At 33.1% G+C, this 25,305-nt stretch overlaps 1 protein-coding gene across 1 annotated transcript; it reads left to right on the forward strand.

The window, feature by feature from the left end:
• The first annotated feature begins 10,297 nt into the window (after nucleotides 1-10,297).
• Nucleotides 10,298-24,057, forward strand: LOC126833353 (uncharacterized). The gene is made up of 6 exons (XM_050564629.1): nucleotides 10,298-10,431; nucleotides 14,757-14,890; nucleotides 14,966-15,127; nucleotides 16,473-16,577; nucleotides 17,519-17,668; nucleotides 23,341-24,057. Exons 1-6 carry the CDS (start codon nucleotides 10,419-10,421, stop codon nucleotides 23,722-23,724), a joined length of 948 nt encoding a protein of 315 aa, XP_050420586.1. The 5' UTR covers nucleotides 10,298-10,418; the 3' UTR covers nucleotides 23,725-24,057.
• Nucleotides 24,058-25,305: the final 1,248 nt, after the last annotated feature.

Consider the following 25,305-nt stretch of genomic DNA (forward strand, 5'->3'; position numbering starts at 1 on the left):
TTTTTTTAGCGTCGGCTAATATAATAGTATTATTACGGCTAATTATCATTATTATTATTATTATTATTATCAATAATCGCGCATATTATTATTATATATTATATAGTTGTTCGGAGTATTTATTAAGTTTTCGCATCTCGTCGTCGTCGTTTTTTTATCGTTGAACATTTTTTTTTTGTACATACAAACTCATAAATAGTACACACGTTTTAGTTACAATATATATTTTATAACGATTTATTTATTTCTTATTATACCATCATTATTTTGGTTTGCCGCTTGCCCGTGACCAGACTGTTATACACGTTCTATATGTTTATCGAATTGTTTTTTTTTTATTTTTTGCTCGTAACGTTATATCAAAATATTATTATTACTATTATCAATAATATTCTAGTTTGTTTATATCTACATAAGTCATCGTCTAGTTATAACTTATAAGTATTTTTTTCGTTTTAATCTAATCCGATATAATCTTGTATTGTATACGAGATTCGACGTTATATTTTTATTTCTCATTTTATTTTCTATCTTTTCCCCTCTCTCTTTCTCTTTCCCTCTCTATTTCTCACTCTACATTTCTCTATCGTCACACACACTTGGAGCATTTGTTTTGTGTGTAAATACTACTTATACTTTATTTATTGTATCCATTGATACCCTTCGAATGCGTTTGTTGTTAGACGTATTTTTGTAAGTATTGTCTGTGATATTTTAATTGCCTATTATACATATAATATTATTATACTATTATTTATTATTATTATTATCATTATTATTATTATTATTATTATTATTATTATTACATTATTACTATTATTATTATTATATTATTATTATCATTACTATTGCATCAAATGTGTACTTAAATCAGTGTTGTTATAACGATAAATTATTATTCTTATTATAATTATTATTATATTATTACTATTATAAAAATATACGAAATATCCGAATATAATATTATATTTACCGTGTGAGACGTTTATATATTTTTTTTTTCTGATCTCGGTGTAGGGATTATACGTACCTATGGGTCTGAAGTGAAAGCGGATAACGTCTAGGCTATAGAAACCAAATAATATTATTGTCCGCCCTCTTTCCTGCGAGACTTAAAATATTATACAGTTGTTCTCCTCCTCGAAAACATCAAGAGCGTCTGAACTAATCCGCACCCTCGTGGTCAATACCATAAATGATCGGTGTTATTAAAATATATCAACCACGTCGTTGCAAAAAAAAAACAAAAACAATAAATAACAAATACAATAAAAATATCTATAACTATTGGCCGGGGGGGGGGGGGTGAATGGCAAGGTAAAACCTATACACACACACACACAGTCCGTTGTCGACTAAACGGAACTAATTAGTTGTTGTGCCGACCAGTCGTTGTCGTCGTTTACTGTTCATTGTCTTATTATGCGACCGACTGCTTGTAAATTGCCACTTAACCCGTAATTTACACTCGTGTTCGCGTCAAGAACACGCATAATAATATATAATAATAATAATAATAATATTGGCGACCACCACCGCAAAACGTAAAAATAAATATATATATATATATATTTATTTGTACTATATATATATATAATCTAAGTTCTAACGCTTTTTATTAGTGCATTTTTTTTTTTTAAGTCAACGTGTCCCGGGACTTGTTTATAACAATATTATTGCCTACTATGTTAATATGCAGGTATACCTACTTGTCGGCCGGCGTGGCGCGCAAAGTGGTTGTATGTTTTTTTGTTCGTTGAAATGTTTAGTAGAACAAAAAATAAATAAATAAAAAATATGGCGGTAAAAATAAAAAATCAAAAAGAAGCCGGCGGATACGTGACCGTGAAAACGGGATAATACCGAAACGCCGGCGAACTCGTCCTGTTTCCTCTAGAAGACCGGAACGGCACACCACGTGCAAAATATGTGTTTACCGTGTGTGGTATTACCAACGATTATTGCGTGTGCAAGACGACAGTCATCCATCTAATAATAAACGAAAAATATAACAATGGACGTTTACCGCAAAATTGTGCACACCTTTTGTGCGCCCCTTCGGGAAACTCGTTCACACGTTGCCGGCAAACGATCGACATATTATTATTTATTTATTTGCAAACATTAATACCACTATTACGAATGTTATATTATTATATTTTATTTAAATATACACAATGCGACGGCAGAGCACAAGCCTCGAAACGGCAATCGATGCAACACAACCAACATTATTGTTTTAACTACAGTCTTGCCCGAGCGGTCTGCGGGGCGTCTCTTAACCCGTTCGCTTTTATTGTGTATTAACCTAACCATAATGTATATTACTGGACGAGTGACAGCTTAGCTGTTCAAATCAAAAACAACATCAGCAACAGCACGAGACTTCAGTCGGCGACACCGTAAAATATCACTAAATATAATCTTATGTCTTGTGACACGTCCCCGCATGTATTAAAAATGTAATTTAACTAACAAAAATAATAATTGTACTGTAAAAATTCAGCTATTGTACTGTAAAATTTGTGAAATATTAAATTTGAATTACTCAAAATGTCCCGGGATTTTTGAAACCACGTCTGTAGTTAGAATTATACAATAGCTTTTTACATATTGTTTATTTTTAAAAGGTCTTAATTAAAATGTTTGAATTTGGTGAAGTCGGGCTAACCGCTAAGGAGCCGCACTTTGCGGTATACTTGGCTTTGAGATTTTTCAGGAAGTGATAAAAACATAAAATATGAACACCGCCTCTATACTCTGGTCGTGCCACAAAAATACCGTACAATAAACCAGCGGGGGCGAAAAAAAAGTTTGTGTTACTGTCCGAATTTCCCCCCCCCCCATTTATGTCAAAAAAAAAAAAAACAACTATTAAACCTGTTAATATCTCAGCATCTACCTGCCTACCTCAATACAATAATACTGTTCGGTCTTCATTGATTTCACGATCAACAATATCGGCAAACGGAACACGGAGAGACATGTCCACAATAAACGTTTGGTTCATTTTTTATTTTTTTATTATTAAGATCAAACGGGATAATTTGCGGTGATCCACTAGCAATTACCTACTACCGAATGGCTCATACATAATATATAGCATTGTTCTATGATTGAATGAAACTAGAAAAATACTTATATTATTTTAAATACTTAAAATAAATAATAATATAATACTGTGTTTCTATTAAAAAATATGACTATAGTCTTACACATACAACAAAAAACCGGAAGACTGCCATATCCGTTTGATAAATTAGAATCAATCGAAAAAAAAGTTCAAGTAAATATTGAGTTTCATAACAGAAGTAAGTACCAATTCGTGTCTAATGAATGGTTCATTATGAACTATTAATTGTATTAAGAACTTTATATTTTCTAGATAGGTACACGCAATTTATTAAAAAATGTTTTATACAGTTAACATGTAAAATAAATTATTTAATCATGATATAACATGTGTTGACATCTGAAATAACATAGGTACCTAATACCCACACCAATATTTTGTTCACAACCGAGAACCACTAATGTTAGTTTGTGTTAACAATGTGTTGTGTACCTACACAATGTAGTGGACTCTGGACGAGAAATTTTATCTTTTAAACATAATATAACGTAGGTATACCTAATAGTTTAAACAACAGTTTTAATTTCTATAAGGTTATAAGAATATTTGCCCGTGTTTTCTTAGGGCACGCTCTAAACGGTGTCTAATAAATAGATATTTGTATGGCTTCAAAGGCGCTGTATTTGTCAAGAAAAACAGAAATAACAAAATAGGTACGTCCTACCACAATAATAATAAAAAAAATGGTCCAAAAAGATTTTACTACTTATACGGATTCTTGTCATATAAATGATATAGTACTGGTATAGACTTGCACACGGCACGTCTACCCAGCAGGACTCCTAGTAATAGCGAATGACCACATTACCATTTAATATTTACAGATACAATTAGCGGGTGCACCCTTAGCGATGAATACGAGCATCAGGTAGTCGTGCTATTTGTATTTTTTTTCCACATCGCTATATCTATTCTATTAGGGCAATTGTCAATATAAATGCGGTCTAGAACCGTTATACCAATATTTTGGTTTACACAAAAATCAATAGGTTTTCACTTGCATTCAGGAAAAACTGACAAAGCCTACCGCGTTTGATACCTTAAAAGTGAACCACACAAAAAAATAATCTTCAGAACACTTCACGATGTGAATTTCTTTACCAATGACATCTGACATTAGAGCATCTGAGCCTGTGCTTATATACATTTTTTTTTATGTTCCTTTTTTTTTTGCACGGTTTAGAAGTTATTAACGTTTATCAAGCTGTAAAATATTTTTAATGCAATTATAAATCAAAGTAATTAGATATCGATAGTAATCGATAGTAAACTCGAACCGTCTAGACGTATGTAATGTGCTTACTACAATTATTATCAAATACTGTTTTTCTTCGTATGTTCAAACTTACGACTAATAACTGTGTAACAATTCAATTTTAGACACAACTAATTCATAGTTTATATCGACCGGTGCCTCTATTAATATTTCCATTGGAGGTGGTAGTTGAAGAAAAATAAAAACACAATTTTTGGACCGTTATTATTTAAATGAAAAAAAATTGTACCTATTCGTTAAACTATAATAAAACTAAGTACATAATATACGAAAAAACTAATTAAAAATGAAAAAATCTTAAAGTGTATTATATATAGAAATACTTAAAATAATATAATAATAATTTTAAAAATTTGTAAAAAAATCGGTAATAAATTAAACTGTATTTGTAAAGAACGTATAGTGATATTGATAAACGAAGTACCGTTAATCGTTTAAAACCTATGCAAATATTAGAATAACCAACTTGCTAAACATTTATAATTTTTGAGTTGTACCACAAAATATAAAGAGGTGTGAAAAATACAATTTATGGTGCTAATAGGCACTTAAGGGACAGCCCTCATGGCCTGGGAAAATTTAATGGAAAATTCTAGTGGGTTATAGGCCAACCGAAAAAACTACTCTGTCATATTTTATAAAAATATTATGTTACAACATACATTTTCTAACATAAATAACGTTTCCTAAAAGGCATGTATAGAATTTTTTATGGCAAAGGAAATAGATATTATACTTTATGAAATAATACATACGCTTCCCAAATAGATAATCGTGTTAAAAAATCAATTCAAATTATTTGTTTGAAAAATAATGATCGGTAACTGATTAGTAATTACTAATTATATTTGAACCAATATTACAAGCACATCCATGCATGGGCTAGAAGATATAGTAGTTCTCTTAAATAAATGTATACCATTCCACAACGCTTTTCGTTATAACACATTAACGTTACTTAAATGTTTATAATTGTATACAAACTATTCGAAACTTGTTTCATTAGATCAGTATAAAGTGACTAATGTTATAATAGGCAATTTGATAAATATATTTTGAGTTTGAAACAAAATCTAATAAGTATCACCTTTTTTTTTTTTGTTAACAACTGCAGTCTTCTCATTAAAAAAAATCTTAAAACATTTAATAAACATTGAACAACTGTGAATCTCGAGTACCACAAACAAAACGTTATACAAAATGAGTATCTCGAATTTCCCAACGCCTTTAAGTCGTATATCTTAGGACCTATTATTACCCCGCTAAGATAATAGGTACAACTTTGTATTAGTTCACTTATGATCTCGTTGGGTATTGTAGCTGCGCGCAATACCTATGAGTTTTCCGAGTAGGTATATTTATAGATACTAGTTGAACGGGTGACCGTGGTTAAAATAATTCAACGAACATTTGATACTATCAGTATAAAACTATAAAGACACGTCAACTACCTAGAGCTTGAATGTCGATAAACTGGGTTTTTTTCTTGTAAAACATTTGATATTTAAAAAGTGGTCTACACATGAAACCACTTGACAAATTAAATAATAATTACTATAATATTAATCATTTAATCGCATCGCGTTTTTATAGTTTTACGAATTTATTCTTCATTAAAACATTTTTTTTTTTTTTGATACATTGATTTCCAATTTGAATACATCTCAACCATTGATTTGATTTTGTGCTATACACCTAGGACTATCAATATAGTTACAATAATTGTAAACGCGTATTTAAGAAAAAAACGTTAATGGAGATACGAGTATATTATGTGAGTACATCTCCTTCCTGTATACATTTCTGCGCTAAAATGCACACTAGTCGCTGTCATACTTAACAATGGAATGGCTTATCTGTAGGTGTATTTTACTTATTATAAAATCAAAGGTAAAGTACCTAACAATTTTGTTTACACAATCTAATAGAACCCTGACCTATCTATAATATAATGTAATGTGGTAACATTTTAACGATGGTTTTGGCATTTTTTACTTAAAAATATTGCATTCATATTACGGCTTACATCTAAAATATGCCATGAATATTGGACTGACATACTTATTGTACTATCTATTTTCTTTAATTACATCCAATAAACTTACAGCCATATTTACTGTCGTTAAGGCTAATTATTTTAAATAATTATATTTTATAATTCCTAGTATTCGACGGTAGTGCAAATCAAAGGCAACCTGACAAGTCATATGTCAATCGATACACCATTAATTTCAATGGCTAGTGAGGAGCTGAAAATGACATATTTTATACAGAAAACATCAACAATGTTTGTTTTTATTTAACATTAATTAATATTTATTTATGTACATTAACATCTTAGAAAAAACCATTTTCAATCGATATTAAAAATTAGTGTCAATTAATTTATTTTGAAAAATCGCATTAACTTTTGCGTTACAAAGCGTTGATGTATTTAAAATTCAGTAAATAATAATATTCGCTGAAAGATAATATTTTTTTTTTTTTAAATCATTATAGGTGTTTTATTTTGAACGAACCTCACGCACAAACGTATTGTCCCATGGTTTTATTTGCGGATAATGTGCAGTATAACAAAGTGTAATATTATATAGTTAATAATAAATAATGCGTGTTGAGGAGGAGGACCGTATGTCATAATCGTTGTCACCTCAGGTGTCTTGTAAGGCGGTACAAGTAAAAGGCCGGTCCGTCGTGCAAGACATTCCTCGTGCCTGGAGAGAAGGACTCCCGTATCGGAGATCGATCTGGGTCTGATACAGGCTCTACAAGGACTTCAGATTTATAGCAGGGTGAGTATTCAAGTACAATAGCCTCGTTCAAACATATACACGTTTACGATACAACAATAATGTGATACAATAATATATAGAATGTCGGTTGTCATTGCCCGTGGCCACTCTATAGAGGAGCGATATGATCTGATTCGATCAATTACAAGGAGTTTCTTTCAGCTAACACGTAGAGCGATAAATTGTTATAATAATTCTATTAAGAACCGCGTGGCAACAAATTTTAGAAACGAATTTGTCTACAACACGACTTATTGTCAACTAATTAAAAACGACTTGTAACAATTGCGTATTAGGTCAGGTTAAGTTGGGTTTGGTTTGGTTTGTAAATTCGCATAAGCATTTAAATTCAATATAATAACGTCGCGTTTATGGAAAATCGTCAACAGGAAATGTTATAAATTAAATACCGTTTAATGACCGATTGTAAATAATGTAATGTATTATTATGTGCGAGAATGATTTAGTATGAGCTTATATCAATCGTCTGACACGCCCATTGACATTAGTATGGACGTTAGCCAAAATAATCGCGTGCCATACATCACAGTTTTTTTTTTTATAATTTATTCTATTTTATTTGCTTAGCTTTTAACGACCGCGTTAAATAGGTGCAAAAAAGCCGGCATGCTGGTGTAAGTCTTTTCTACACTGGCATTCAATACCGGTACGGTGGGACACAATCTACCTTTAACCTATTATTAACTACGAAGAAAATTAAATTGTTTTTAGTTACTTCTTTTGAATTTTTATACCATCGCATCACTGTGCACATGTAATGTGCATAATCACAATATCTTCTAGAATTCTTCTTGGTAATGATATATTTATATTACATTATTTGACGTACTTTTTTTAATTGTATCAATCAAAATTAAAGATCAAAACAATAATTGTTTGAGTAGTTTTTAGAAAAGTAATTTCGCCATTTAAATACTACTACTATTATCGATTGTTTAAAATATTGCAAATATATTCTAGGCCAAAATTTGTTGACTGTGTAATCTGATGAAGAATAGGAAAGTTTCTGGTTTTGCAAGTGGCAACTAAAATTGTCCTTTCATTATTTTATAAAAAGTTCTTTCTTAATTTATAAGGAAAAACTTAAGAAATCTTTCTTGTAAAACCATACATTTTTTCATAAGGCTTTTTTAAGTTTAGCCTTCGATATTTAAATTTTAATTATACTGAACTGTTCAGATTTTTGTGGTAACCGATACAAAGCAACACTGACATAGGAATTTATTTATTTTAACAACACAACTTGTGTTAAAGAAAAAATTTGTAATAAGCGTAAAATTGTTATTTATTGTGATTTCTCTTAGTTATTTAGTTATTAGAATTTACTAATTATTTTACATAGTGTGATATCCTAAGTCACTTTAACAATATACTGGTACCTAGTATAATCAATTCACAGCGGAGTAATCATCGGTGTGATTGCTTGGATGTCAAATCCCTAAGTTGATTTTTTATCAACTACAGATGACTTGAAATGTTGAAAAAGTCGGTTGCCTAGCAGCACCGTGTACAAATATGATTATTTGCTTAAAGTACAACTTGTTAATAGTTATATTTTAAAACGATTAACAATTATTTCTGATTGAATTTAGTCTAATACTACTTTTAATTTTTGAATAAATAATTAAATAGGATATATCGCAACCTATGTATTGAAACTTGAATGTTATACTCAACGAATCAATTCGGGTTTGGGGGTAGAATAAAATACTGTTATTAGATACTTATATTATTTATTTATTTTATATAAATATGCATTAGTCACGTTGGACGTTTCTGGGTATATTGTCGTTTATTAGGTGCTTGGCGGTTACACGGTTATTATATAATATGATATTGTGTACCCAAGGGATGAGGATGTGTAATATTTTTACGTCAAGCGTGTGTGCGGTGTCCCTTTCGTCTTCGACACGCCTATAATACGTGGATTTGGACAGTTTTCTTCAATGGAAATAACACAACATAATAACTTGTTGGATCTTCTGGATCGCCGTGTACATATAGTGCGTATAACGCGGAAAATAATATAATATATATCTTTGGATGTGGGCGAATAATTCGATTAACGCATCGGTCGGGTGTGCAAAACACACACACAGGACCAGTTGGCAATGAAGATGTCTTTTTCATTTTCGTTTTGTTAAGAGATCAAAAGATCACGCGCGCTCCCCATTCTATCTTGTCAACAATAAATATACATATATTTTGCTCTTTTTCCCACCGGCGATCACGCCGTTTGTGAATGTAAGTGCGTAAATTGCCTTTTTTTTTTGTGTGTGTCATTTTGACGTCCGAAAATTATACGGCCCGCGCCTTTGTTGCGTACTGGACGTGTGGGTGGCAAATTCCTTAACGAGCCAAAAAAAAACCATAAAGGCTTCCGAACCTACTCTCAAGGCGGCGTCGATAACTACCGTTTAAAATTACTGCCCCGGTCCCGGCGGGGGGGTGCACCGTCCGCAGCGGGGCTACCTCGATCATATTATTATTATATCTGTATACACACCGATGTACACGGTTATCTGATGTATATGTATATAATATATATATATATATATATATATTACACATATTATACTATTATGAACACGAATGTATATAGGTATATAACGGCGGCCGGTTAACCGTATATGTACTTTATTTATAAGTGCCACGACCGACCGACCTACCTGAACAGAGAAAACATTTACACATATCCATTGGACACGGTCGCGCTGGTTATTTTTATTATTATTTGTTATTTCTTTTTTTTTTTTTTTTTGATATTACAACGTTGACCCCCGGGTGTGGGCGTGAGCCTTAATTATTTAAGCGAGCTCGGGCACGTCGCCGAGACAATGTTACTATTGTTATTGACACTAGCATTATGCTACTATACTTGTAGAGCGTAAAAATAAACGTGTACAAACGGCTACGGCGATGATGATAATAATAATTAATAGAAGTATCCAATCGTCGGAGGTGGGGAAATCTGTGTGTCCGAGAGGGTTAAAAGAAAAAAAGGATTGAGACATTGTGGCGCTATGACGAGCGGCCGTGACACGACGCGTTGTCGTTCTCTGGCATACTATAGGGGGGACCGCGTACACGGGAACGGCGGCGGCGGCGACGCTTATAAGTTTTTCAGTGCCGGACACGATGGGCTGCAGACAGCTCGGTCGATGCACCGACTCACACTACACATTTCGCTGGAGACATGGTGTTCAAAGGTAGGAACCGACAATATTCTATCAATATAATAATATTATATAATTACAAGCGGGCTGGTTGTAAAACAAACTGAGCACGAGTGTACGAATCGCGCAATTTTACGTTTTATTTTCTTTACACATAATGTATTTTACAATTTTTTTTTTTTACATTTTCATCGAAACCATTTTTCTTGACGGTGTGATACGTTTGTAACACTACTTACCTTACACGAGGTGCAATAATACACGTGTCAATGTGTGTGTGTGTGTGTATGTACAGCACAAAAAAAAATACCATCTCGGTTTCGCGTCGAAGATAAAATTTTACAATCTACATATTTTGCCCCGTTTGTTCGCACGACCACCCCGACTGACCAATTTGTTTTTTAGTCTAGTTTTTCTCGAGTAGTAATTACCGTAATGTGTACTTAATGACGTGATTTCGGTGACCGATTTAAAAATATTTTTATTTAAAAGTTGCCGGTTTCGAGTTGCCTCAGTGCCGGATTTTGGTATGTGCTATGTGGAGGCCCAAAATAAGGTCAACCACAATGAGTTGCTGTTAGTAAATCCCATTTTTGATTTACTAACATGTGGGCTAATCTCATAGTTAGAACATTTGACAAGTGAGAATTATCGTTTTTATTTTGTACAAGAGCTAAACATTTGAGTTTGCTTTTAGCAGGCATAAATGTTCAGTTAATTTGAGTAGAGATATGTTTTTCGTCGCTATAACTAGTCGTTATATTATATTGAGTACAAGGAGATGGGCTTTTTTCAGATTATTTATTAAAGTTCCAGCTATATAATTTCGCCCAGTCACATAATACCTATTTATTGGAAAATTGTTGAGCCCTTTATTACTCTAGGTCTCCACCATGCTAAATTAGGCCTTTATAGTATATATATCTTTAAAATTTAACGTCAAAATATCAAACCTTAGTACACGATTGAGTCTGGCGACTATTATACGTTTACACGAGAGGTCACCCGGCCTCTAGATGTACTTGACGGGTTGCACATTTTGGTTTTAATAACCCGGTGAGTTTATCAGTTTTTTCGATACAACTATTCTTTTTCTAGTGCGTTTTTTTTTGGGGGGGGGGATTAATGTTAGTTTCTCATATGTGTTTGGGTAGCTTTGCACGACTGCCAGCCGACGTATGATGATAATGATTAATGAATATTGTATATTTAAATAATTCGTATGTCTGCACGATGACGTCAGTTTTTCTTTTTATAATGGTAATCAGTGCTAAGCTACCGAAAACGAGTTATGCCTATAACCAATTTCATACGGTCCGAGGTCGAAAACACCCTGGGGCGTTGTACCTAACCGAGTTTTTTCAACGTCACCATTGAACCCGTCGTGCGGCGTTTGTTCGTATACCTAGCGTGACATGATGTCACGGTTAAATGCTTCAACCCTTGCGTTTTGGCCACTGTAATCCAATAATATTACTGCTACAGAGAACCTGTGTCCTATGTGGTTATAGTATAATATGGTAACGCGACTTTCGGCGTTAATTTAATTTAAAAAAGTACTATTTTTATAATTTTTATATTTTTAAGCGTCCGGCAATGATAAAACCAATAGTACCTAACCTATGTTCAGCCAACCAAAAAATCATAATAAAATACCTCTAATCATACCAATATAATATATTATACTCGATCAGAATGCGTTTAGGTTTATTATACCTAGGTACGCTAACTAGGCGGTTTTATTGCTTTTGTCGTTATAGATAGACCATATTATTATTAGGTATATTATATAATACAATAGTCAATACGCGGCGTTTTAGTGGCTGCTCAATACAACTGGAATTATTTTGACATGATCTAAGTGAATAACATTGTTATTTAATAAGTAAAAATATCAGTTGTTTTAACTACAGGGGCGACCGGGAGAGGGGTGTGACGAAAGACCGGATAGGACCAGATTATTGGCATTAAGTCCTTCTTGTCGTGACTGGTGACGTCGTATCGCGTGATTTCAGTACCGGTGACGTATGAATGTCTTGTAGCTGTATTAAAGATTTGTTTTTTGACCGCATGACCCATGCCATGTCCCCTTTTACACGTGTTCCACACATCTACACAAACCCAAGTCCCAATCAACAACAAATCAACCAATAGCTAATAACCAAAGTTGGCCGAAGCTTAGGGGGAAAAAAATATCTATAACGTTTTTTATGTGCACAACATATTCATCCTTCGTCAATTAGTATTAAATGTTAAAAATATATTGGCACTAATAAAAAATGCATACCCTGTTACTCTTAAAATGATTTTATTTTATTATGAGCTTAATTCGTAAAATTTAGTTTACTTTTACCGATTTTAATTTATTGAGTGTGTTTTTGGAGTTGAGCGCAGGATTTCCATCATTGTAGTTTATGCGTGTAAGCTGCAAGTGACTGGCCTAAACCGGTTTTCAGCTTGTTGTAAATAATTATAATGGATAGACGCACATTTACTGGATAATTAATACGTTATTCTTAAAAACTATAAAAAGATTGCATGTCTAAATTTTGGAAATTTTTCATTTTGTTCAAATTTTACAAATCCCAAAAACTATTATCAACACACATCGTCCTTGTGTAATAAATTATTAATTAAAGATTGAAATTGTTTTTTATTGCATTTGAAAATACGTAGATTCATCAAAACTATATATCTAATTCTGACCGCAATATCTTGAAACATGGGTTAAAAAATCATCATAATAACAATATTTGGTGAATAATTAATTTCGTTGTAGTTGATATGTCACTTATAAGGGACAAAGTATTATAATTTCAAAAAAAAATTCAATTAAAATAGGGTTTTAGAAGTATATCCGGTCGGTTGGATGAGGTTAATACTATGTTTATATATATATATATATATATATATATATATCGATTTAGTCTTCATCGATTAAAAGCCAAATAAAGTCCTTGGGAGATAAGGTATTTATCTTATTTATTTAGATTATTATTCACCAAATAATTAATATGAAACACTATAATTTATATTTTAAATTAATACAATAATATAATAACATATTAGGTATGACAGACAAATTGCTCTATTGCTCAAAAAAATTATTTTCAACTGCCCAAATTTGCTTTGGTGGTTTTCCAGTTTTAAGTCCTTTTACGGTCGACGTGCGATCTACACTAATCTTCGATCTCCATTCCATTCTTGAAAACCTTTCAAAAGTTTCCTTGAAGGAAAGACATTAGATCACGAATATGTCTTAATGTCAGCTGATTATCTTTGTTTTTAGATTAGATAAATACCTCTCCTTACCTCTTTCTTTCCTTCACTCTCCTCTCTACTCATCCCCTCCCCTCACTTCTACTATTCTATTATCTTATACTATGGTCAAGATGTCACGATTCCACGCAAATTTTGGATTGACCACCATCTAAAAAAATATTCATGTAAAAAAAGACAGTGGCGATCATCAATGTGACTTTATTTATGTGTGGTATTTTTCTTAATTCTCCGCAGATAATCTGCCATCAATTATTCGACCAAACATAATTTTATTATTAATGAAATATTATTTGGTTGTTAGAATATATATTATATATTCATATAAGTACGCGTTTTTGTCCCCTTTGGGCGTTAACACACATCTTAAATGACCACCGCCACTGATAAATCTCTGTTTGTTGTATACATATTATTTTTTCAACATTTTGTATAATGTGTATAGGTATAGGTATATGTGTAGGTATAGGTATAGTGTGTAAATTCCTTGGACACTTAAGTCCTATTGAATTCTTTGCGCGTTATAAGATAAACGATCATTCTGACTTGTACACCGGTCAACAACCTATCGTCGGGGTCGGCTAGCAAAAGTTTTCCCAGTGCTATCATCCTGCCATTTTTATCACCGATGTCGGTTAAATAATCACACAAGCATTAATCGCCGACAATTATGCGAAAGAGTTGATGATCGAATATTTTTTTTCACAACAGAATCACATATTTATTATTGAAAGTAACAAAGGGCATTATACTGTAAGCACTTTTTTTTTGTATAGGAAACAGAGCTACCATTAAAATACTACCATTATGTTTTTATCTCATAATCTGGTATATAATCTTATGATAACCTTTTTTACGTTCACCTCTACCTTATAACACCGGGTGTACTATAGATCAACTGGGATTCCCATTTTTAAGGGGATGCGAGGGAGACCACCCCTTCGGACGAATCTCCCACGAGGTTGTGTTAGACGGATGCCATATTTCCGGGCATCTCTTCTTTGTACACTATACCTAAATTGAATAACACAAACGCCACCTATATCGTTAATACTATATTGTATTATTTTGTTTTTCAGCCAGTCGTATAACAGGTCGAATACTTGATACAATCACACCGTTATTGCTACTTATTTGTATTGCGACTCAAGTCATCGCAGAAGAAACGAATTCCTATCTAACCAGCGTGTCTAAACAGTGCGGTGAACTTTCGGTGAGCTAATATAGACTTTGTGCGGGCAATAATTTGTCATGTGAATGTATTTTCATTGTCATACTTTTCCATTAGATACTCGACAACGAGGTTGACAACGACATCAGTACCTCGTCGGCGATACCGGGTCAGAAGGACGACAACTTTATCATTTTTGACAGGGTGCGAACGCAACTGTTAAAGGCAAGAAAGAACTTCCAGGCCAACAATAGTTATATAGCGCTACTCTATTCGGACGTGAGTACTACAAACATGTTAATCTGTGGCGTCAAAGCAGATTTTCAGATGATATTACATTATCTCATCAGTCGGTAATTAGGAAATCATATTTTTCGCAAGGTCTGCTGTAATAGCTCACGTCTAAGCGCTAATATCATTTTAAAATCAATACCTATACAATATATAGATATACAGCTATAGTACGTTTATTTAGTTTGATTATATTGTATTATATAAGTATGTAATATGTATATCAAACGACCGCGAATAGACCATCCGTGACTATTTTGTTTATCAAGATAATAAAATCTAATTTAAATTTCCCATCTATCCGTGAACATATATTTGTAATTGTTGTCGAGGTCAGGGTAGGTCAACGTGTGTTATCCATATTTAACGGCTTGTGCTGACACATTAGTAAGGGACCGCCGTTATGTTAATACAATATAATATTGTTGTATGTTGTTTTACAATTTTTTTTTTTTTACTAATATAAATTATCATTATCTCGAATCTGGTTTGGACGATGTTCCATGGGAATTATTTAAAACGATTATACAGACATATATTATACTTAAAATATAATAATACAAATATACAATTTAATCAATTAATATACGTTTTATCTGATATTCGCGAGTATGCCAGTCTTGCGTCAGTAATATACACCATACAAATTTTAATTGAATGTATATGTATATATTTATATATGTTACGGTTAGTTATTGTTTATGAAGTACCCGATATTCAGTTATCGGCAAGAAAAGTCGATAATCTTTTTTCATATTATAAAATTAGGAGGCCATGGATATGACCTTTGCGTTTGTTTCCAAAAATGTGAAACAAAGAGATGCAAAGGTAAGGCGGTCGGTATTTTAAGCAATTCTAAACATGTCGTATTGGTAACTCGTGTAAAAATTAATAAACTAGTGATATTTCAATTTTTTTACTTAAGTATTTTCATAATTAATTATGGTTTTATTTGTTTCTAATTAATTATGTACCCGACTACTATTATAAATTACAATTTTAATCAATCAATCGTAACAAACAAACATAATACCGTGTATTTTGTCCACGTGGCACTTTTGGTACTAGCCAATGTATATAATGCCGGGTCTATTTGTACAACACTTAGCCCTGCCAGTGGTGTAATTGACCCCACTTGGACCGTAACATATTATATATAACATTACAAACGACGTTGCTTAAAAAAATTACTCTATTCTTATGGCTCGGATTAGAGAGATGCGAAAATACTCTGACCAGGATAGTTTACCGTGGTGTGCGTAGTGTACACAATGTGCAACATAGAGATATTATGTATGATAAATAATTACAAATTGCAATCGTGTGTTTACAGGCTAAGAACACCAACATGAAGTCGGCTTACGACTTTGACTGGTTGCCGTCCGAAAGTAAAGAGTGGAAAAGAAGTTACGTCAGTAATCTTGACATGAACAGCAAGGTAAAACAACAATATGTATTTACTCTATATGCAAAGTTATGCTCGTTTGTCTAGGCTTAACCGATCGTCGGTCACAAAATATACAAGAGTGAAAAAAAAAATCAATAAATAGGTTGCTAATTATATTATTGTAAACACAAGTTGTTCCGGTAGACAATAATTACAGGCAAGGCAAGGCCGTGTGTAATAATATTATAGTGACGACGGAGAACACATTTGACTGTATTGAAATATTAGTTTTGTACGTTACTCTTTATCTTATATAAAATGTTTACCAGCCATTTAAAACAATTAACCATTTTCGATAATATTGTGTTTAATCAAATAATATACACAACACTATTATCTAGATAAATATATTATTATATGATTAAAAAATACATGAATGAATTAATATACCGCGTTCCGAGTTTTAAGTGCCCTCAAGTCACAATAAGTCTACTTATGTGTGTATTGTGTATTAACATAATATGATATTGTTGTTATTTGTTATCGAACGACCCACGAAACATTCATATACATAACATAATCTTATAACATCAGTTTAGACGTGTATAATACGATTATTAAACACGTCATTAATATGTTTCATCGGGTCAGTTTGACGATCATCAAAACGGTTGTCAGAGTGGACAATATGTGTATTATGTTATTTTTGTGAGTATATATTATATCGTTCGCGCGTGTAACATTTATTATTTTTGATTAATTATTATGTACAAAAAAGAAAAAAAAGTTAACTGTTATAATTATCATTTTCGTAACGACCAAATGTCAACAAAATATTTGTCCACGCCGGCCCACTGACCCAAAGAAGTTGATGAGTTTCAAATTCTTTAATTGTTGTTGTAGGCAAAGTCAATAAATTATTATTACCTATGTATGTATACAACACGTTATACCGACGGTTATTTTTTATTATTTTTTTTTTTTTTTTTTAGGTGTTTATTATGCTATCCGAGTTGAGGGATTCGTTACACAACTACTCTGTAACGTTAAACCAAATGCGACAATTCAGCGAAACCCACGTCTCGTTTAACTATACAGCGAGAAGACTAGTAATAGACGATTTGTGCAAAGACCTGATCGCCGTGAGTTAACATTTACAATGCTAAATACTACTTAATAATGATATTTGATTGATAACATATTTTCATCTAAATGTAAAACGATTGTAATAAAAACGTACGTAGGGTACATATTATATTGCATAATAAGCTATATAGTATTTTTACCATGCGATTTTGGAATGGGTAAGGTCAGTAACATTCGACTATTTACGAAGTTCGGTGTTATAACAGATGATTTGTTTTGCATTAAACCAACATGCAATTTTTTTTTTTGTTAACAAAAATACCTACTTTATAATATTATATTGTGCTGCGCCGTAAACTTTCTTTTTCTCAGACATTAATGACATTATAAGGGGGGGGGGGTAGTTTAGTTTTTTTTTTACCTCTTACTTAGTTTAACGATACGTCCTTACATCTGTTACATTTAGTATTTAGTATTGACACACAAAAACTGTCAAAGAGTCGCCGGCCAATATAGTACGGATAACATATTGGTGGGACGACCGTAAAGCGAGGGTGGCTTTTGGCGAACAATAAGTACTAAACACACATTGGGCGAACAGATATTTATACGTATATGTACATATTATAGTCTTTTTGGTGATTTGAAATTCCGTCGCTGTTGTCGTAAACGGATGGTCGCGTCCGCATACAATAAAGTCGTCAAAGACCTCGGGGCACGCAACGCAAAATCAAGGTGCACATTATATTATATACTTATGTACGAACATTAAATAATAAGATATATAATATAATATATGTTATATTATTATTATTATTATACATATTATACTCTAACCCGGACGACAACCAGCTCTCTTGCTAGAGGACCTCCTACGTTGCACCCGGTGGTGGTAGTGACGGCGGTGGTGTGGCGATCGCCGCCACCGCCACCCCTTGCGCTGGCGATGACTGCAGGCCGGACGGACCGCGTTTTCATCAAAGAATAATATTATTGGGGGCGCGCGTACATAATATAATATATATATTATATAGGTACACACACACACACTCACACACCTTTATATAATATAAATATATACATATATGTAATATGTGTTCTTGTAACCACCCGTTGTGACAACGTCGACTCCCGGTCGAACACGTGTTCTGGCACAATGATATTGTTGGTCGGCCGATAAGATAGAGAGATAGAGAGCGAGTGAGAGAGAGAGGCTTCCGTTTGTTCGATTTATCAGGTAAGAGACCGTTCGGGCAGTTTACAAAAAAAAAAAAACGGGAAAAAGAAAACGAAAATGTTTGATTAGTGTGGTGTGTGTGTAAAAGAGATAGTGCGAGTGTCCATGTATACGTACAAAGCAGCACAATAGACAAGATGAGAAGATCATCTCGCACGTCCAGGACTTGTGTATATATATTTATACATTATGAGCTGTTGTGTTACTGTTTGCAAGACGACCGGGAGTCCTTGGCGGTCAAGTCCAAAGAGATCCGACCGGCCGATTGTGTGCGCCGGACGGGTTCGGTGACGCGTCCCCGCGAGAACGTATCTCAGGTACAGAAGGGGATGGAGAAAATAAGGCCGTTAAGGTCTATAATACGAGGTCCGCGATTTGTATACATCCGATTTAACGCGCATCTTGTCAGTTTTAATGATGTTGTCTGATGAAAGGAATCGGTCCATATATGCACAAACGACGGTCCTCGAAAAATTATTTTTGCTATTATTATGTCCCTTGGACTTGTCAATCACGCTTACGGTTTCATATTATGCTAGGCCGAAGGTGTTAGGTGTGAACACAACGGCCATGTATAGATTCTCGATTAGCTCATCTCCGTATCACTGGTGACGCCAGCGGGCAGCGAGTGTCGAATACTTACGCATCTACCATAATAAACAAACACACACACACAAATATGTACAATACACATACATTATATTATTATTATGGTAAGACCCCTACTATAGCCACTGATATCATTGTAATTGTAAATAGGTAGTATAATATTCCTCATTTGGTAATAAATATGGTTTTTAATTTATTCATTTACCTATACTCGTTTTTATGAAACTCTATTAAACCATAAAAGTTAATAACGATACAGCCATCTATGGGAAAAGAGTATTTTTTAATTTCATTTCTCATTTAATGTTTTAACGTACATCGACTAAAAAATTCAACTAGGTATTAAACATGTTATATAAAGTAAATATATGGCTTTATTTGCAAATTGTTTTGATAACAGTACAAGTATAAAAAATGTTATATTTGTAAAAATAAATACATTTTTTTGGGTAGTCATATTTAAGATAGCAATCTACGTTATAAACGCAAGAAATGAGGTGGTCGATAATTAATGTCAATCTCTAGTACGAATTTCTATGTAATTGATATTATATGATATTCACGCAGGGTCGCTACAGTAAAAGCTTCACGTGGGGAAAATCTAAGAAATAAAGAGAAAAGCCCACGTGACAAACGTAATTAAGAGCCCCTAAGCTTTTGAGTTTTTATGTATAGCGATTTCTTTTCAAGAATATGAACTAGGTCAGACTAATTTTTGTAAACTATTGGAGAGCAAAGTTCAAAAAAAAAATATATATATATTCTGTACTTTCTTTCTTTTACAATTTTGTGAGAATTGTGAAACTAAGTGACAAGTTCCTAAAATACTCAAACACTACGGTTTTTTTTATCGATAAAGATCATCCAGAAATATAATACACATACTTAAAAAAAAAAAAAATACTTACCTAATTAAATTAATATTTTCTCAACTTTACACAGAATATTAAGCGTCTCGCATTCCGTCATACACTAAACCCGTGTATTATATTATGCATAATATATATCTACATTTCTATTGCGCCAAATGCTTGGTAAGCGCATATATAAAAATAAACTACATTTTATAACTACTCAGCTTTTAGCGTCGACGAAAGCCGTGTTTAAGTTCGGTAATATTTTGGTCATGTTCTGTATAACGTACAATTATAAATTATAGTATTGTAATAAATGGTCATAAAAATTATACTCTCGGTCATTAAATATACGAATACTAAACGAACAGATTAAACCGATAAGGTTTTTTTTTTTTACTACAGTAGATAGTAAAAACATATATTGCAGCACCCGAATGAAAAACGGAACCGAAATTCGATAAACGTACTATGTAATTATCATGAACAGCTAAGACTGTATTGTGTAGTCAGTGTACGCAGCGCATTGTCGCCGAAAATATAGTTCAATATTAAGACGTTAAGTTCTCGCCAGCTTAGCTTAAAAGCCGTCTCGGATTTCTCATTTTTACAATATTCAGTTTTCTTTTACGATTTTTTTTTTCTGTAAACGGCGTCTTGCAACAACCCTGTTATGCCTTTAATTCAACACATCTATACCGCAGTGCAAAATATCTTTCACCAATACGGTAGCTAGTGAGTATACAACCAAACAACAACAGCATATTATAAAATAATCAAACAACCCGACGTCACGTGGAAAACCGATTTCACGTCGAATTAAACGGTCCATATACCGCCCAGCCCGGTAGCGCACGCGACCTCAGTCACTTAATCGTCTACGAATGACCGTACACATTACACGGTCGACACCCACACACTACGACCGTGTCTAACAACCGTATATTATTATCATCGTTATTATTATATTACAACGTACCTATTTTGTACGGTGGGAGACCCGGCTGCTAATGTTATTATTATATACCTACTATACTCCTCATGCCGACCTATAATAACATAATAATATCAGCTGATCCATCTGGATACGGCACGTTTATCGAGCGGTTTAATTAAAAGTCTCACAAATCACGGTCAGGATCGATGCGTGCCCCGGTATATTTTATTATGTACTTAGTACAGGCCGATAGTGGTCCTCTCTGCGCCACCACCCCTACGGCAGGCGCCACATGCTTTGAGGTGTTGGACGACTTTGTGCGTGTGTGTTTGCGTGCAAGCCGCTATACTGTAGGTACTGAAATGCGTATAAAGAACGGAAAAAAGCAGATGTTTCGCACAAACGTCCCGGAATAAATCACTATAATAATAAAGGCGTGAATGTTTGTGCGGTCTCCATTGACGAGGCCCGGCGGGATGCCGCTAGTAACCAATCAATGTACATAGCTGGGCAGTTTTTATCTTATTCAAGTAGAAAAATTATTGTATAAAAGCACCGAAATACGTCCGTACGTGTACAACATGTTTTTTTTTTCTTTGCCCCGACGACACGGATGAAGAGACAATCATAAATTATTATTATTATACTATTATTTTTCCCAGTTGAAACAGCCGAGCGACCGCCGTTGAAGCGACAACAAATTTTACCGACCTTTGTAGTTGATCGAATATCCGTCCCAGCGTGTGTTACTCTCGCTGATGTTCTCCCCTTCCCCTTCTGTACATATTGCCAGCGACATCTGTATAACGTGCGGTTTTCCATCGCATTCATAATTTGTGATCCGGACTTCTAAGCTCCAATCCAATCTAATAATCGACTACAAAATACGTCCCTCGAAAGTATAAACATCTATAAAGATTGTATTGAAAACCAAAGTAAATCTTACACCGTGCAGATAAAGTTTAATAATAAAAGAATTTGGCGAAGTCGGTGAAGGGGGGCGTCGGAGTTAGTCACCCCTAAAATCTATGTATCCAAATATAGATTTTTTACAAATCATCAGTTAAACCTGTATCTCTTTTAAAAAGTTCATTCTGGATACTGTCATAATCACTTATCCTATACCTGAAACTATTCTAAATTATTATGAAATCAATGAAAACTTTAATATTATATTCACATCACAGACAAAAAAAATATACACAAAACATTTAAACGTGTACTCATAATAAAATACAAACTCTTGTTTACTTTATTACTGCGCTCAACCTGGTCGAATAGTGACGTTTGTTGGCACATAGTACAAGTATCGAAACATAAAGAAAAAAGTTACTTCAAAATTGACCTAGGAGAGCGAAACAATGTTTTTAATATGTAATTTATAATTTATAATGCCTTCCAAAAAAAAAAAAATGATAATAAGAGTAGGTTGTGTGTAATAGGTAATATATATATATATATATATGTTTTTGAAATCAACAAGTGTTTACTTAATTTAAAAGCTATATATGAACTAAATAATAAAAGATTCATTGTACTTTTTGTCCAAGCTAACAAAACTAAATTAATTGTATTCCGATCCGTTAAACATTAGTAGCCTGCCGGCAGTAAAAATGAGTTAAAAAAAATATTTTTATAACACCAAACAGTGACTAATGCCGAAAATATTACACGTACCTACATAATGTCCGAAGCTGTCTGACCACATTGTTTCATACGCTAAAATCCCACTGAACAAGGCAGTTGACTAAAATAGTACAGATTAATTATATGTGTTGTGTATATAATTTATTATTATGATACAACCGGCAACTGGGAAGCGGGCGGTTTACTATATCGAGTTTTCGATTGAATACTGGCAGTGTATACATTCTGCTCTTTCGTCAGTATTGCCAAGCCGATTGATCCGTGTTGTTACAAATATCAACTAAGTATTAACCTAACCTTGAAAGCCAAACTATAATTTTATTGGCCAGACTCATAACCAAAACATCTGGAGTAGACACAAACGATAATCATTACAATGTGTGTGAACGTTAAACTTAGCGCTTATGCTTGGCCACATTTAATTTTTGTTTTTATGTTGTGCAGGTATTATGCGAGGTGGAGGCCGCTCTAGTGAATATCAGGCCGTGGCGCCATCGGATCGTCTTGAAAAACCCCCCGGAAGTGACCTTCAGCGGTTCGAAATGGAACCACCATCCTGATCTCACGAGCATGCAGATCCAAGACTGGGGTGTGTTGATCAAATACTACAAGCTCCTAAAAGAATGGGAAGATATCAGCAATAAAATCAAGGAGACGTTGTCGCCCGTGAAAATTGAACACCGCCAGCGACGTAGGTCGTCTTCCTATCTTACCACAACCGAGAAACCAACACTGGGTTCGACAAGACCTGAGCCGTGCCTAAGGCATAGCACCCGTGGTACCAAGCACAGAAGACGGCGGCGCAGGCCCCACACTACGGTCATGTAAATTGACAAGCCCCTCTCTCCCGAAAATCCTCTTTTCTCCCACGAATTCCCATTCCAGTCAATTTGTAACTTTATATATATAATTAATATATACGGTACATCCCGCGAACGTCGCGGGTTGATGAAATATTATGCGTACGTATCGTACATTGTACATTATTATTATTGTTGTTTAAGAATATGTATTGTACATATTAGTTTTTATATTATTATTATTATTATTATTATTTATGTTGTGTCGATAGAAACGCACATTCTATTGTTATAATTGTCTGCTATTAATTAATTTTAAAAAAGAAAAAAGTTAATTTATGATTATTGTTCAGAAATTCCTAGATGATATTAAAACTCTATTATTGTTATTAATACTTTTTAATAAACAAAGTGGTAATTTTTAATTGATATGTTGATTTTTTTTATTTTTCATTTACAGTCAAAACAATGTTTATAATATGATTTGCGAATGACCCGTTAAAGTGGGTCAATTTTGAAGAAAAAAACGCATTTAAGCTATAACTCAAATTTGAACAAATTTTAAAGGTGATAATGTAAGCATAAAACATTCAATATTTTAATGCAGCGTTAGAAGAATTGCTTGTAACGATAAATTATATTGACATGTTTAAGATAATATCTTACTATACAATATATTGTGTGGCTAATTTTGAATCAATTTTATTTATTGATTACATTTAAAATAATAACAATTTAAGCATTATTTTATGTACATGTGTTCTTATATTTCATACTTCTGTAAACATGTGTAAACTTTTAAAAAGTTGCAAAAATTTAGAAAAAAACATGTTTAACCAAAGAAAAACACTTCTACCTTTACTAGGAAAACAAGTAATACTTGATTACCATTAGTATACCTAATCAAAATGAAATTGCATTCGAACTTTTTTAAAAGTTACTATTACTCGAAGAATAAGAAAACCAAAAACTGAATAGTCGAAAAATTAATAATTATCAATATTGTTTTATCAACGGTTATCACTATACAACATCTTATCGATAAAAAGTAGATATATGTAATGTAATGACACCGTTTTGTTACATGCAATGATCTTGCAATGATCATGCAATGACTTATGTCAATGATATATTATAATAGTCTAAACGCCGTTGATTAGACATCGCGATTGGGCATAATTTCACTAACAATTACTGTCTGAAACACACCGCCAATCGAAGTTAACACAACATGAATCATATAATAATAATGTCGCGAAAAGAATTTAAGTACACAATTTAAAAATTACGGTTCTCGACATGCTTAAACAACCTTATCAAAATTAACACATGATATCAGATGATCCATTTGGAGTGATCTTTTTAATAACTCAGGTTATTTCATATTGATTAGAACGCTCTGTAACGAAATTTGTCTATCATATTTAAAATTATCTATCTTCAGAAATGATAATAATACCTAACCTAACCTAAGATAACTTGCTATTGATTAAGAAGGAATAACCTACGTATAATTTGTAAAATTGTTTTTGCGGACGATAAAGATTACTAAGCGGTCGTGCTGATGATATCACCCTGATATAATAGTGTATTGTTGTTGGATTTAACT

The sequence above is a fragment of the Adelges cooleyi genome, unplaced genomic scaffold (assembly GCF_023614345.1).
Source record: "Adelges cooleyi isolate 19-005CV unplaced genomic scaffold, UGA_ACOO_1.1 ACOO_flye_CR_arks_rails_tigmint_CR_PRNA_2, whole genome shotgun sequence".
Classification (NCBI taxonomy): domain Eukaryota; kingdom Metazoa; phylum Arthropoda; class Insecta; order Hemiptera; family Adelgidae; genus Adelges; species Adelges cooleyi.

Bases quoted from the DNA above. Each gene is read 5' to 3' on its own strand.
- LOC126833353 (XM_050564629.1), top strand. The intron at 15,128-16,472 runs GTGAGTACTACA...GTGTGTTTACAG, and splicing joins TAGCGCTACTCTATTCGGAC to GCTAAGAACACCAACATGAA. The intron at 17,669-23,340 runs GTGAGTTAACAT...TATGTTGTGCAG, and splicing joins TGTGCAAAGACCTGATCGCC to GTATTATGCGAGGTGGAGGC.